This window comes from Eretmochelys imbricata, chromosome 6 (assembly GCF_965152235.1).
Source record: "Eretmochelys imbricata isolate rEreImb1 chromosome 6, rEreImb1.hap1, whole genome shotgun sequence".
Classification (NCBI taxonomy): domain Eukaryota; kingdom Metazoa; phylum Chordata; order Testudines; family Cheloniidae; genus Eretmochelys; species Eretmochelys imbricata.
The window spans coordinates 42,002,907-42,017,880 of NC_135577.1; the positions used below are offsets into that span (position 1 = coordinate 42,002,907).

At 43.1% G+C, this 14,974-nt stretch overlaps 1 protein-coding gene across 4 annotated transcripts in view; it reads right to left on the bottom strand.

The window, feature by feature from the left end:
* Positions 1-14,974, bottom strand: part of ELP4 (elongator acetyltransferase complex subunit 4) — a 262,283-nt gene that overhangs the window by 194,087 nt on the left and 53,222 nt on the right. For all 4 annotated transcript variants that reach the window (XM_077818467.1, XM_077818470.1, XM_077818468.1 and 1 more), the window contains one exon: positions 10,178-10,312. In XM_077818467.1, the coding sequence (XP_077674593.1) occupies positions 10,178-10,312 (135 nt within the window). The remainder of the gene's footprint in view (positions 1-10,177; positions 10,313-14,974) is intronic.

Sequence of the window (14,974 nt, forward strand, 5' to 3'; positions counted from 1 at the left end):
CCAACCAACCACCCCCAGGTGCGGTCCATGTGTGGTTGGAGTACACTGTCCTCCATTTCTTCACTCAGAGCAGAGGCTGGAGCCAGAGAACACTGACTCTGGCCCAGTGCCAGGAACACATCAAGTGCCTGAGGTTCCTGCAAAGGAAGGCAAAAGACTAACAGACATTCCAGAAGCGCTCACTGTGCATGGCTCTTCTGTGACAAGCTGGACTGGCTGCTGTCAAGGGCTCCTGGTACAGAGCCAAAAGTGGCTCAAGACCACTTTCTCCACTCCACCATCCTCATTGTTCAACAGGATACCATAGTCCTGGCAAGGAGGCAGCAGGGGCATGGAGGATGCCCTGGAAGACTTGGAAAACGAGGAACATGTCATTTTGGACCTCTACCTGGAGAAGCCAATTTGGACCTCTACCTGGAGGAGCAATTTCCCCGCTCCTCAAGCTGTGGCAGGAAACAGAACCCACAGCTGGTAAGTTACAAAGGATCTACACCCTCTCCACCAATATCCCCTCTTCTTCTGTTACTACATTGCTGATTTTAAGCCTAGCATTTGCTCCAGTTACTCCACCCAAAATTGGCCCCGAGCAAGACCCGGCTATAACAACTGATTTTATTGATTTCCCATGAACCATTATTATGCATTTGGCAGAAGCTAGAAAACAGATCATTAAGGAACAATCATTGTGCCCTTGTGGCTGTGCATTTCTCAGCCAGCATGCAGGCAGCAAAGCTCTGGGAGGCAGTGCAGATCGGAGGAAGGGAGAGGGTTGGTTTAGAAAGGACCTACTTGGGTGATGAGACATCTGTAGAAAAACTATATAATTGGTTGCCATAAGTTAATAAGAGCTGCCTTTTGTCCCTTGAAAGTTTACATGGTTTCACTGAATTCCCCCTCCCTCCAATCCCAGATTTTACCGTCCTCTTACAAACAGTAGCTATGCATAAATGGGGGTGAGGTCTGGGAAGGGAACACTTAGGTTGTCTGAGGAATGTCACAACAGTCCTTTCTCCCTTGAAAGATTATAAAAATTGCTAGTGTTCCTGGTGCCTGGCCCCTCCACGCACCTCACCATACTGCACAAGCTGGGATGAACAGGGATGGGGGAAGGATCTGGCCTGTGGGTTGGATAAACAGTGCGGCATCCTTTTTGCTGTGGCGAGGTGAGGGGCTTGTGATGCTGATCTGAAACTTTATGGAACAAAATAAAGCTGTGGTGGGTCTCTTTCTTTCCCATCCATTTCACCCTTCTTAGCCAGGCCAAGGGCAGGATTTTTTGGTAATGCCAGGGGTAGGTGGATAGTGTTCATGGCTCACTTCTCCCATTCCATGGAAACTCTGTATGCTAGCTGAGAATATAGTCTATTTCCAGTTTTATTGTCTTCTAGTCCAGGAATTGGCAAACTTTGGCATGCATCCCGTCAGGGAAATCTGCTGGCGGCCGGGATGGTTTGTTTAGCTGCAGCGTCCACAGGTTCAGCCAATCGCAGCTCCCATTGGCTGCAGTTCACTGTTCCAGGTCAATGGGGGCTGTGGGAAGCGGCGGCCAGTACATCCCTCCAGTGGGAGCTGCAATCGGCCAAACCTGCGGACACTGCAGGTAAACAAACTGTCCCGGCCTGCCAGCGGATTTCCCTGACAGGCCGCGTGCCAAAGGTTGCTGATCCCTGTTCTAGTCTTTTAAGCATATTTCAGCACATTTCTGGTGTAGCATAAACTAACCATTGAAATTCAAGAGCAGTGCAAATCTGCTTAGTCCACCTTCACAGCTAACCAAATCCCTCCATTCAGCAAAATGTAGAGGGGTGACCATTAGTATAAACAGCTCTCTGGCAGAGACCCAGATCTGCTCCACAAGACTAGAAAGCTCTTGTCTGGTATCTTGAAAACTGGTATGTTATCCAAATGCTGGCCAGAGAGAAGAAATTGCAAACTCATAACACAGTCCCTGGAAGGAATTGCCACCCCTCAAGACACTATGGAAATTTTAATTTTTTTAAAACATGTATCTTACTATTATTAGCCTCTGCTCCTTCCTTGGAGGATGCAGAAGTTGTCTGAGAACCAGAGAGAAAGCCTAAGTCACATTTCTGGAATGCTGAGAAGTATCAATATTGTGGCCTTCCCCCATGTAACATAACTTTGCTATGGATTTCTTGCCTTCTACCGAAGAAAAACAAATAACACTTCCCTTGCCTTTGAACTGGCAGGACCTTTGACTCTCTAGAGGGAAACCATTCCACTAGAAGGGTGGGAGCAGCCCCCCAGAGACAGCAGAGACAGAGAGAGAAGGACTGTGGAGGACCTGCTCATAGGCAGAGACAGGAGGAACCGGGAGCAGTTTCAGTTCCCTAGGGTATGGCACAATTGGGCTCTTCAGCTGGAAGAGACCTTGATGAACCAATGCAGAGAGCAGGAGGCATGCCTTAGGGAATGGGAGCATGCCCTAATGGACAGGCTCATAGAACTGGTGGATGAATGAGTCTGGGATGTGCCTGCTGCCATGGCCACTGCACCTCTCTGTGAACTGGCACTACCACCTCCTCCTCTGACTGCTGCCCAGGGTGCTGCTGCTGAGACAGAGGACCAACTCCCACCCCTGCAGTGACCGGGAGGAGCCTGGTACCACACCCTCCACTGCCACCTAACCCCCCCCTCATACAGGATGAACCCCTTGAGCTTCCAGAAAGAGAAAAACAAGCCTGTAGGAGTCCCTGAAGCCCACCAAGTACCCACCCCGCAACCCATGCAGGAGATGTCCCCAGCTGTCCCCAAGAACAATTTTCCCACCATTGTTTCCACCCTAGTCAGAGCGAGGCAAGGAAATAAGTTTGCCAACATTAACATTTGACCATTGTTCATGAGTCAGTTCCATTATGTTCTGGTGGTTTGCATTTCCTTTTAAAAATATTTCAGTTACATATTCCATATACTACTTTTAATAAATGTTATAGTTTCTTTGTCTTGTGCCTGATTGACATAAGATGATTTCAGGTTTGGCATTGGGTCCCACAATTCACAGCACATGAATTGAAATAATGTAACTGTCTGGTACTATCATACTGCAAACACTTTTCTGTCTATCCCCCTCAACCCCTGCCAGGTTAAGAAATATCCAAAGATACACGGGAGGGACGATGAAAGTACATCGTTATATGGTTACAGAAAACACTCAGGTTTCAAAAGCAAAAGAACTCAACACAGAAAATAGGTAGATAAAACATCTTTATAGCTTGGTTCATATACAGAACAATGAAATGCAACTGAAGTAACAATATGGGCATCTGCCACTAACCACTGAGTAAACAGATCCTCCTCCTCCTGTCTCTCCCTCCCTCCCTCATCCCACCAAACCTTGACCTGTTTCAACCTTCCGGATAGTGCTTCATAACAGCCAGTAAGTGCTGTTGGCACCAGCAACAATGAACGGGGGAGGAGGGGAGGGTGAACCCCTCAATCAAATGTCATTAAGATCGTTAGAAGAGAGAGAGTGCTCCCAGTAACAGAGGTTTGTAAACGAGTGTGAACATTTAAGACAAAAGCATTTGCCCAGTGAATGCATTACAACTTGGCCACCACTCTCAATAGCATAAACCTAATCCCAAAGGTGTTAACCCAGAAGAGGCATCCTGTTATAATTGTCTGTAATGGGTGAATAATCTCAAGAACAAACTGCCAATAACCATCCACTACAGTGGAACAAACCCCTCACAAATATCTGCCAGTGTTCCCTCATATTTTTTTTTCCAGCTGCTGTGCAGGGTGTGAAGGTATCCCTCAGAAGAAATCACCCTCTGCCTCCCTGCTATTCTAAGAAGTGTGCACATATGGCATCCCTGATTTCCCTTGCTCGCTGGGAACCAGGACCAATGTGCACATGGGTGGGATCTGGCTGCCTGTACACAGTTTGTAAACCAGATCTGTTCTGTGCCCATTCAGAATGGAAGCACTCCCTTTTATCCTCACAAACAATATGGAGTGCACAGCAAGTAACAATTATGTGAACAATGTTGTCCACACTGGCATCCAGATGGGTGCATAGGTAGCACCAATGAGCTTTCAGCTTAGCAAATGCACACTCCATGACCATTCTGTAACTACTGAGTTTGTAACTGAATTCCCTTTTTCCAAGGCCACTGATGTCCGGGTATGGTTTCATGAACAGAGTTAGGAGCGAGGTCCTGCAAAATAACTGGTGGCACAGACTTACCATGAAAAACCACATAGTTTCTGAGAAATAAAGTCTCTTCTCCTCCGACCTCTCAAGAACTACCCTGATCTCTTCAGCACCCTGGTTTCATCAACTTTTCCAGTGCTTCCAATGTTGGTATTCGTGACTAGGGAATAGGAAAAACTATTTCACTATGAAGGTAGTGAAGCACTGGAATGGGTTACCTAAGGAGGTGGTGGAATCTTCATCCTTAGAGGTTTTTAAGTCCTGGCTTGACAAAGCCCTGGCTGGGATGATTTAGTTGGGGTTGGTCCTGCTTTGAGCAGGGGGTTGGACTAGATGACCTCCTGAGGTCTCTTCCAACCCTAATCTTCTATGAATCTGCCTCTGCGGTCAAGTAAGCCTTGTGGAACGAGTGATTAGTAATGTTTTTGGTTCACATACTCATGAGCCCTTTTGGAGGGCAAAATATTGGGATGTGGGCGTCATCAATGGCCACTGCACAGTTCAGAAACCCCAGCCCCTGAAATCCAAATATTATTTCCGGAACTTTTCTTATAGCACCACCTGTAAGTAGATCACAGTGTTAACTGCTTTGCAAACCTACACAACCACAACCCTGACAGTGGACAGTGATTTGCGACTGACCAATAGCTGTCTGGTGTTGCTAGTTTCCACAGTACAATAGCCACCCACTTCTGCACTGGTATGGCTTCCCTGAATCAGAAATTCTGGCACTGGAGGTATACTGCAAGTTCACCACACAGCTCTATGGAGGTCTGTTTCCTCATTTGGAAGTTCTAAAGCTGCTGCTGCTCACCTAAAATTTCCAAAACTATGTGATTCCACTACATTATGCTAGCTCTCCTGCACCAGAAGTGATGGTTCACCCATGGTTATACTGTGGCAATACTGGCATTCACTACATCTATTCCATAGGAACAGAATGGATTGTCATTCACCTTCACAGTCAGTCATCTTTAGTGTTTCTGAAAGTTCTCCCCAGATTCCATTCTGCATCTTGCCGATCACCTAATTCCACTGCATAAACATTTGTCCTGCAACAAGAAGCAGGGGCAGAACCAGATCATCCTCCAGCTGCCCCACACCTTCCACCCACTTTGGCAGGAGGGACAGGTGAGCAGGAATTGCCATTTGTAAATGTGTGAAGTCAGGGGACAGAACAAACACCACCTAGCAAAGTGGTTCCTAAAGCGTGTCCCTCTGATGCACAGGACCCTGGGATACTGACCCTGAAATGGCAGTGTTAATGTCATGTAACAAAAGTAGCACAGGTATATGCGAACACTTGGCGTAGGTATGGGGAGCATGCGCAAGGATGTACACAGTCAAGTAAACGGAGTATACACACCAGTATAAACATAGCCTAAGTATAAAATTCAGTGACTTAGGCCAAGGGCTGACACTAAGCAGTTTTTAAGAATGCATGCTCCATAGTCATTGTAAAGCAACACAGATTTAACTTTGAAAGTCATGACACTGTGTGCAGCAGATTAAAAAGTTCATCTGCGCAAAAAACAGAAGTTTTAGATGAAATGAACATGCATTTTGCTTTGCACTTACAGTGTGCTTGCACCCTGAGAAGTGATTAAAAATAGCATGAGAAGATATTATGTTTAGGGTTTCTCAATAGAAAAGATGAGTTTTTGTTTAGTTATTTTAAAAAGTTCCAATACTGCAAACACAACCAAACATCTGAAAATTGAGTTGGGCTCTTTCTGACTTATGTATCGTCATCAGTAATGAGAATTCTTTGGGACAAATTCTGCCCTAAATTACAATTGTGCCTCCCTCACTGAAAACAACCGGATAGCTTAATAAGTGTAACGAAGAGCAAAATGTAGTACTGAAACTGGAATTTACAAACAAACATTTACACATTTGTTAAATATGAACCAGAAAAGAATTTAGTTTCCATTCTAAACATGATATGGATTCGACAGCTCTAAAAGGAGTAAAAATAATAAGACATGGTTTTGTCATTAAAATAAACATATATGACTTTGAATACACACAGAGGACAGACCTGGTTAGTATCAGGGTATTATTATTACTTTTTTGAAGGAAACCTTCTTAGGCATTTTCCTAGTTTTTATTTTATGTTTCAAATTTAAAAACACTTTAAAATCACAGATTTAATTAAAACTATATTATTTGAATTTATTTACATTTGTACTTAGGAATTACCAAGTTAATGCCTGAAAAATAAAATGCATATTAGGCTGGGTTAGCTGTCAGAAAATACAAAATGTTAAAACTATAAACACAGAGAAAAAATTTTTTAGTCTTTAAAAGAAAAAAAAAGTCTTTAGAAGTCCTTGGTCTTCACTAATAGACCATTTTTTTATTCTATAAAAAGATCTAAAGTATTTAATATATTTATAAGAAACCTGTGAGCTCTCTAAAACTACTAAAATTGTACTTACTAGAAATTACATTCTAAATTACAAAATAAAACAAACTATTACGGTAAAATATATATTTAAATGCAAAGTGTAAAGTTATTTAGTATGAGGGTTCTCAAAGCAATTTTAAAAGGGGCTGTTCTTTGGCCTATAATCTATCCTTTATCCGGATTACAGAACACAATGTTTTTACTGCAATCTCTGCCAGGGCTCATCTTTTTATTGTGTACGCCCAAACCCCCTTAATGTTTTAGAAAGGCCTTGACTAACTGAACTTTGATCTGATGTCTTCATTGAGAAAAGCTCCAGGTTGCCCATTTCAGATGCAAATCCTCACTGAGGCCCAATAGAGTTTAGTAAAGACAGCAAAAAAGAAGAAACAAGAAGTTTCCAGGATCCTCTTTGAAAATCCTGGGGCACATTGGTGTCCTTAATCCACACTGCTGCATGGATTAAGGTAGGTGATAACCTTTCTTAATTCAAAAGAATGAGCACAGTGCCTACAAACTGGGTGGAGACTAGGATTTGGCTATAATAAAACACCACGCAATAAAAGCTCAGTCTATGTCAGAAGCCTTGAATAGACTTCAATGTACCACATTCCCAGGCCTAGTGGGGAAGCTTGCAAAAAGCCCACCTGAATCAAGTAAGCATGAATAATCTGTGTTAGCAGACTGGCCATGAAGAGAGGAGAGAGAGAGACTGAGACTTTTCATTCTTCTTAAGTTTGAGTGATAAATTTATTTCTGGATTGTAGGTTCAAGCCAGTTCTTTACGGGATTCCTACGAACTCGTCTGCACAAGGAGAAAAAGACACTAAATTGTCAGTCAGCAGAATGCGCTTTTATGCTACCGTCTGCTGTTAATGATTCTAATTGCACTACTAATGTGCTAGAAATCTCAGATTTGGGAGACTCAAGGCAGAAAATTGATTTCATGCTGTGACAGTTCATATATTGCCCCAAGAACACAAGCAGTTATTCAAACAAAAAAGGGAAAAAAACTCCACTATACCTTTCATTAGAAACTAGGCTATACCTGAAGTTTTTACCAAGAGTTTCAATGAGTGTATCCCTGGATATAGAGAAAAGTACCTTTTAAATTCGTAATCGTATGCAGCATGTACACACAATATCCAATTCCTTTTGACTGATTACCCTAAATCTATAGTTTATATAGGATATAAAGAATATATTCATATTTACACATATAAAATACACTGTTCAAGCCAGGACTTCTAATTTAAACATGATACATAATATAAAATAATTATGAGCTGGCTAAGAGTTTATTTAACCTGTTTTTAGGAAGGGAAAGGGAATAACTGAGCCACCTCCACAACAGAAATCTCTTTGGCTACTTACAACTAAAAATTAAATTAGTTAACAGAACCACTAACAAGACAACTTTTATGCCTCACATAAAAAGAGATATTGACTAGATAAGTTTTCCGCTGACATTTAGAGCCCTATTTAAAAAAAACAAACAGTTTACTCTTTCTAAATATAATTTTAAAATATAAGCATTAAAGCTGGATGGAAAATAGCTTTTTAAAAAAATGTTTTATTGAAGTTTCCTTTTGACAGAAATTTCTAATCAGTCAACACACATGAATTAATGGAAACTGAAATATTTAACAGCTATTACTAGGTATATTAAAACTATCAGAGGGACGGAGGTCCTGCACAAGTTATTACTTCCAAACAGCCAATAAGTGTATATTGCATCATTCAACAAGTCATCAAATATTTCTGATCACTGAGATTACTTTCATCTAACTGATATATTTTAAAAAGAAATTTCCATTTGACCATTATTTTAACAACTATAACTTTATTTTCAAGTCTTATTGATTTCATAAGTTTTTGGCAATTTAGCATTCACTTGAAAACAAACAAGCATTCTAGTACAGTGGTCCCCAAATGTGGGGCACACTCCCCAAGGGTGGTGAGGAGGAAAGTTCGGGGGTCATGTCGGGGCCCGGGCCAGCCTCCACAGTGGGTTGGAGAGGGAGCCCCACTCTGCCCCCAGCTCCACTCCAGCCCCAGGCCCTCCCCGCAGCCTCAGCCCCTGGCTCGGAAGACGGCTCTGCTCCCGGCCACAACTCCAGTCCCAGGCCCAGCTCCAGCCCCATTCCCAGCCACAGCCCTTGGCCCCAGCTCCAGCCTCAGCCCCGAACCGCAGTCCCACTCCCAGCCCCCGCTAATGGGGCACACACAGATTACGTTACACGTAAGGGGGGAACGCAACATAAAAAGTTTGGGGACCAATGTTCTAATACATAATTGTGAAACATTTCAAAAATTGTAAGAAAATGTTGATGGTAATGAGGGAATCATACCTTATAAAACTGCACAGTTGTTCTAGATCAGACAATTATTAGTTTACAACTTTCAATATGCAAATCCCATCTGTGATAACCAAGGACAAGTGCATGGTGTTCTATTAAATAATATATTACTGGACAGAATAAGCTTGTTTTGGGTTACTATATGCAGCTTTTTGTTCTGTTAGACCCAGGACATTTTGTATTGAAATAGTGACAATCAATTGTTTGTACATCAATGTATTTTGAATTTAGTGTACATTACTGGATAAAACACAGTATTTATATTTTGTAATAGTTCAGAGTGGTATAGCAAGCTCTACATGAATAAAATTGATGAGATTATATGATCACACTGGAGGCTATTTGATTTGGCATGTCACCGTATGTAAGTCTTCTCTGACACAAAATATATAGCCACGTCTGTACAATTTCAGAGAAAACCAAACATGCCAAGCCTTGTAAGCTCATTTTGTCACATTCCAATTATATTTTTTTAGAATATGGCTAACTTAGTAGGCAGTTATGATTACATCTAAATCACAGTATATAAACATACTTAAGCCAAACAGCACCCCCAAAAAAGTTTGTTGTTCTGTGTAGTCCAAAATCCTATAATTTTTGTAAGGTTTGACTTCGCTATTAGATTAAACAAGAAAGTAACTAGCCCAAGGAAAAACATAATTAATAAAATACTAACAGCTGTAAACTTTGAAGAAGTGATCACTGGGCTTGTGTCTTACATGCCACCTTCACAGCAATTAGTTTCTAGTGACAATGAAGCTGATATAATCTCAAGTGCTTACTTACTTATTACGCACATGGATAAGCAAGTCAACAATTTGCATCAATAAAGTATTTTCACTAGTGGGATCTAATAAGTACTGTTCATTCAACCTATACATATCACCTAAGAATAGCTAAATTTAGAAAAATGTACAATACTATAGGTATCTTTAGGTTTAAAAAGTTGTCTGAAACAGTGTTATATTCACCAGCCTTTAGTGCTTTTCAGAAGTACATCTGGACTTCATGCCATATAGTAAACTCAATTTCTCATCTCTCTGTATCTTTGCTAATCAAGTTATGTATTGGTGACTGACAGTTTGCTCTCCCGAGGAAACCTTTTAGCACAGTTTGAAAACGCTTCCATGGTATAGCTTCTACTCAGAGATTTTACTTATAGAACAAGTGAATTTTATCCTTACTATCAAAGTATAGGATAACATCAGATAGAATACTAAACGTATTTACCTCAATTTTTGGTAAATTCTGGTAACGCCAGGCTATTTTCATGGATTCCTGAGATTCTGGTTTAGATTTAATAGCTGTTTCTTTCCATTCCACTTGGTTTTTGTGGACATCATCAAACAAAGGTGCTGGAAGTTCCTAAATTGAGAAAATGAAACAGTATCAGGTAGTTAGAGTAGAAAAGGTGGTCAAGACTTTTCACCCCCCCCCCCCAAAGAAACACTGCAAACTAGTAGGATTATTTGATTAAAATGAACAGATGTAAATTGATACCAACATTTGATTAAAATAAGACAGGTAGTACCTACTGAATTCTACAAAGCACATCAGAAGCTGAAAAATGTTTTGTAATCATTATAACCAAAAAAGTACTGCACAGCATTATATATTGTAAGGACACAGAGTAGAAGCCATAGCACATGGTCTGCATCTTCCTTTCCCACTAACCATGAGGGGAGGACCACACTGTTAACTACAGACTATTAACAATGAAACAAGCATGAAAGTCAATTCAAGGAACAAAAAGAAGGTACAAATATTTTAAAACTTTGAATTTATAGAAGTTACTAATGCAGCTGTTGTTTCAAAAACTGAGTGTTACTGATTGAGCAATTCTATCAATGAGGGCTCAATCTTAGCTTTGCCATGATCTAGAGTAAAGAAGAGTGTGTTGTTACCCTGCTGCTCTGTTGAGGGAGTAAATTGCACCAGATTGATATCCAGCACAGCATACATTCCCAATACACAGGCACAGTTATGGACTGTGAGGGCATGAGAGATGGTTGTGAGGCAACCAAGGCTTTTATCCCCCTCGACTCCCACACCTGTGCCAATTGGGATGTAGCAGTTCTGTGGAGCCTGCTTCCTCTCCTGTGATGCAGGTAGCTGCGCATGGCCCTTTACCCTTCTGAGACACTTTGGCCTGGTCTACACTACAAAGATGGTTGACATAAATTGACCTGAGAAGGCCTAGTTATGCACATCTACACCAAAAACTGTCTCCTGCTGATGCATGCATTACAGTGACGCAATAACATTACCTTCCTGAACAAAGCAGAGCCTTGGTCAATCCACTAAGGTTGATGCAGTGGGAGTGTAGACACCGCATTACATATGTCAACCCTAACATTCCTCCAGCCGCTATCCCACTGTGCCCTTGTTCCAGCAACAGTGTTGATTTGGTCACAATTTTTAACTTTTGACGGGGCCAGAGACCAGAAGTCCGCCTTGCCTGTGCCCCAAAACTCATCTGCATGTTTTTGAAATGCTTTTTCCTGGTTGTCCAATTTGGCACACATTCCTACCAGTTCATTTTTGGTGAAGGTATCTGACCATCCACACAGAGACCTAGTAGATAAAGTGGAGCAGACAAGAAGTCTTAGATCTCCTTGGCCCATGGGGAGAAGAGGATGTGCAAGCACATCTGTGGAACGGCAACAGAAATATCTACATCAACATGCAGATGGCACAAAGGATACAGAAATGGGGTCATAACAGGGATGAGTGAAAGTGAATGAACTTTACCAGAAGATGAGGATGGGCAACAAGAAATCTGGTGCTGCCCCACAGACCTGCCACTGTTATAATGAAATGCATGCCATACTTGTCAGTGACCCCACTAGAACCCTGCAGATGACTGTGGACACTTCTCAGGCGCCCAAGGCAGAAACTCTTGCTGTGAATAGTAAAGGGGTGGGGGGGGGGGGGAGAAGAGACATGGCAGGGGACTTAAACCATGCCACAAGCCGTTGGAAACTCCAGTGAACTCATGCCTGTACCACCAGGTGAGCTCATATGAATTTGATGATGAAGAGGAAGGGAGCTCGGATAAGCGTGTACATACATTTTTCTAATACATTTTTTACTTTTTGTTGCCTGTTATCCCTTCTCTCTCTTTCCCTCCCTCCCACAATGTTCTTCCCCATTTAAAAATGGAATCCACCCCATCTGCAAGTTTATAGAACAAAGTAATTGACTTCTGATTGCTTTACTATTATGTATGGGAATAAATTCAAAAAAGTAGTAAAGCAGTCTGATTACACAATCCACATTTGTCTGAGCACAGGATGCTGATTTGAGGTAGAACAAAGAGAAATAGACTCTGTGTCCACTTTTCAACTCTTTGGGTTGTTGGGGTAGGTAGGGGAGCCATGCAGAGTACTTTGTTTATCTTAGTAGGGATGTCCCTTTTATCCTCTTGAGATATCTCAATAAACTTTCATGGAGATACTCTGCAATTCTTTCTCGAAGATTTGTAAGAATTGTAGCCTTATTTCTTTTCCTGCACTAGGAGACTTTCCCATGCCACTCTGCAAGGATTTTGGCTGGCACGATTGCAGTGATCAGGCTAGCAGTATACAAGCCTGGGTGGCTTCGGAATGCCAGTAGTAGCTCTGTTCTCTGTGCCTTTGTCACTGTCTGAAGTGAGCGATCATCCAAAATCATTGCTGTCTGCGAAAATATTGCCAATATTCACTGCACTGTCCCTATACTCATACCTGATGAATGGTGGCTATCACTGAAAACTTTTTAGCAACAGAATACCCCTTTTCCCCTCCTCCCTGTTTGGCTAGGGCAGGCTGTATTCACTATGGCTTGAGCTGCTGAGTGTTGCTGCAGCGAGGTGCTCCAGAATTAAAGTGACAATTAGCATTTCTTATTAAAAGATTTTATAGGAGTCTTGAGACTCATCTTTCCCTGTCCACTGTGTCTAAATCTAATGATGTATCTGACTGCTTTAATCAGCAGCCTCTGGCATGATGTCCTTGAGAGATATGCCTGCTTAACATCTGACCCTGATCAGGATGAGAAAGAGGACTAGGGAGGATATTTTCTCCAAGATATTCCAATCCTCTATAGTCTTAGACCAGGAACCAAAGGCTCAGAGGCAGCATATGACTGTGGCCATGGAGAAGGACCAAGAATGGAGAGAGAGAGACAGTCAGAGGTTGTTTCAGGAAAGGAAAAAGGACCAAGGCACTTTGGGAAACATATCAGGACATCATGGGTTTGCTCAGGCAACAAACTCAGATATTGCAGAACACTTTTTGTTGACCTACATACCTAAAGACCCTGGACTCAGCAGTCTTTCCAGTCATTGGAGTACTCCATGGTCAGTGCTCCCTACATCCTCCAACATACCAGATCACAGCATGATGTACCGTTACATCCTTACCCCTTACCACTCCATGCCAGAGAACCACAAAGAGAACTACAGCTATGCATATACCAACCTGTGAAAACAAGTTGGTGCATGTGTAGCCCTACCTACTACACTGTAGTAAGGTTTTACGTACATGAACATAAATGATCACTGTTTACTGCTGTTTTTCCTTGGGTGTAAAATATAGTTCACCCTGTTGCATTGCTGTTACAGATTTTTAATTTCATATTCGTTTGCACTTTATTGTGTTCAGAGAAACAGGCAACAAAATTTAAGTTCTATTTTGGAAACTCAGTATATATTTATTAGTCTACACCAAGCATTGCAGAATTCAAACGCAGGTAGCAAAGATCCACCTATATTTAATCACACTATTAGAGACACTATTAGAGACACTATTTCATAAAAGGATCAGACAACACTACCATGACCAGTGTCCCCTCTAATTTTTTACATTCATGAGCAGAATGAATTTTGTTATGTGCACCAATATGTAGGTAACTTGTGACACACCACCTTCATATTGGTGCCCATAACAAAATTCATGTTGTGGGGATGGGGCCAAGGGGTTTGGAGTGTGGGAGGGGGTTCAGGGCTGGGGCAGAGGATTGGGGCGTGGGGGAATGAGGACTCTGGCTGGGGTGCGAGCTCTGGGGTAGGGCTGGGCTGGAGAGTTGGGGTGCCAGCTGCCCCAGGGCTGTGGTGGGGAGAGAGTACTCCCCCCAGCCTTCTCTCGCTGCAGAAGCTCGGGGCCAGGGGAGGAGGCGCCTCTACCCGGCTGCAGCAGCTCCGGTGGGGCTGGGCGGGGCCGGGCCGAGGGAGGGTTTCCTCTCTCCGGCAGCTCCGGCGGGGCTGGGCGGGGCCGGGCCGAGGGAGGGTTTCCTCTCTCCGGCAGCTCCGGCGGGGCTGGGCGGGGCCGGGCCGAGGGAGGGTTTCCTCTCTCCGGCAGCTCCGGCGGGGCTGGGCGGGGCCGGGCCGAGGGAGGGTTTCCTCTCTCCGGCAGCTCCGGCGGGGCTGGGCGGGGCCGGGCCGAGGGAGGGGCTCCTCTCCCCCAGCCATGGCAAGTCTGGGGCAGGTCCACGCTAGGGCCTGCGGAAAGGGGCGCCTCTCCCTGCTGCAGCTGTGAGCCCCTGCGCAGGGCTTAATAGGCCGTGTGCGGCGGCGCAGCTTAGAGGGAACTTAGACCATGACTGACTGTTAAAATGGTCTTTTAAGACTCTTTTTAGCCATATAGCTCCACTGTTAGCTCTTTTAATAGCCCTTATTTCTGGTTGCGCAAATTCAGCTTACAGCCTGTCTACCTTGCCCCTCCACCCTGGTGGTAGCTTTTCCCCCTTTGCCTCACAGCTATTATGCAGCACACAACATGCAGCTACAACCAAGTAGACATTTGCATTACTGAGATCCAATCCAGTGAGTAAACAGCACAAGCATCCATTCTGTCTACCTGCTGAGGCGGTAGTTGACTCTTTCTTTGGTGCTGTTCAGGTGGCCAGTGTACAGCTTCATGAGCCAGAATCGCTATTGGTATGTCAATACTGCCAATGGTAATCCAATGGTCAGAGAAGAATTTCCTTGCTTGCAGCAGCTTTTTTAAAAAAAGTACTGTGTTCTCAAAGATGCAAATGTCATACACC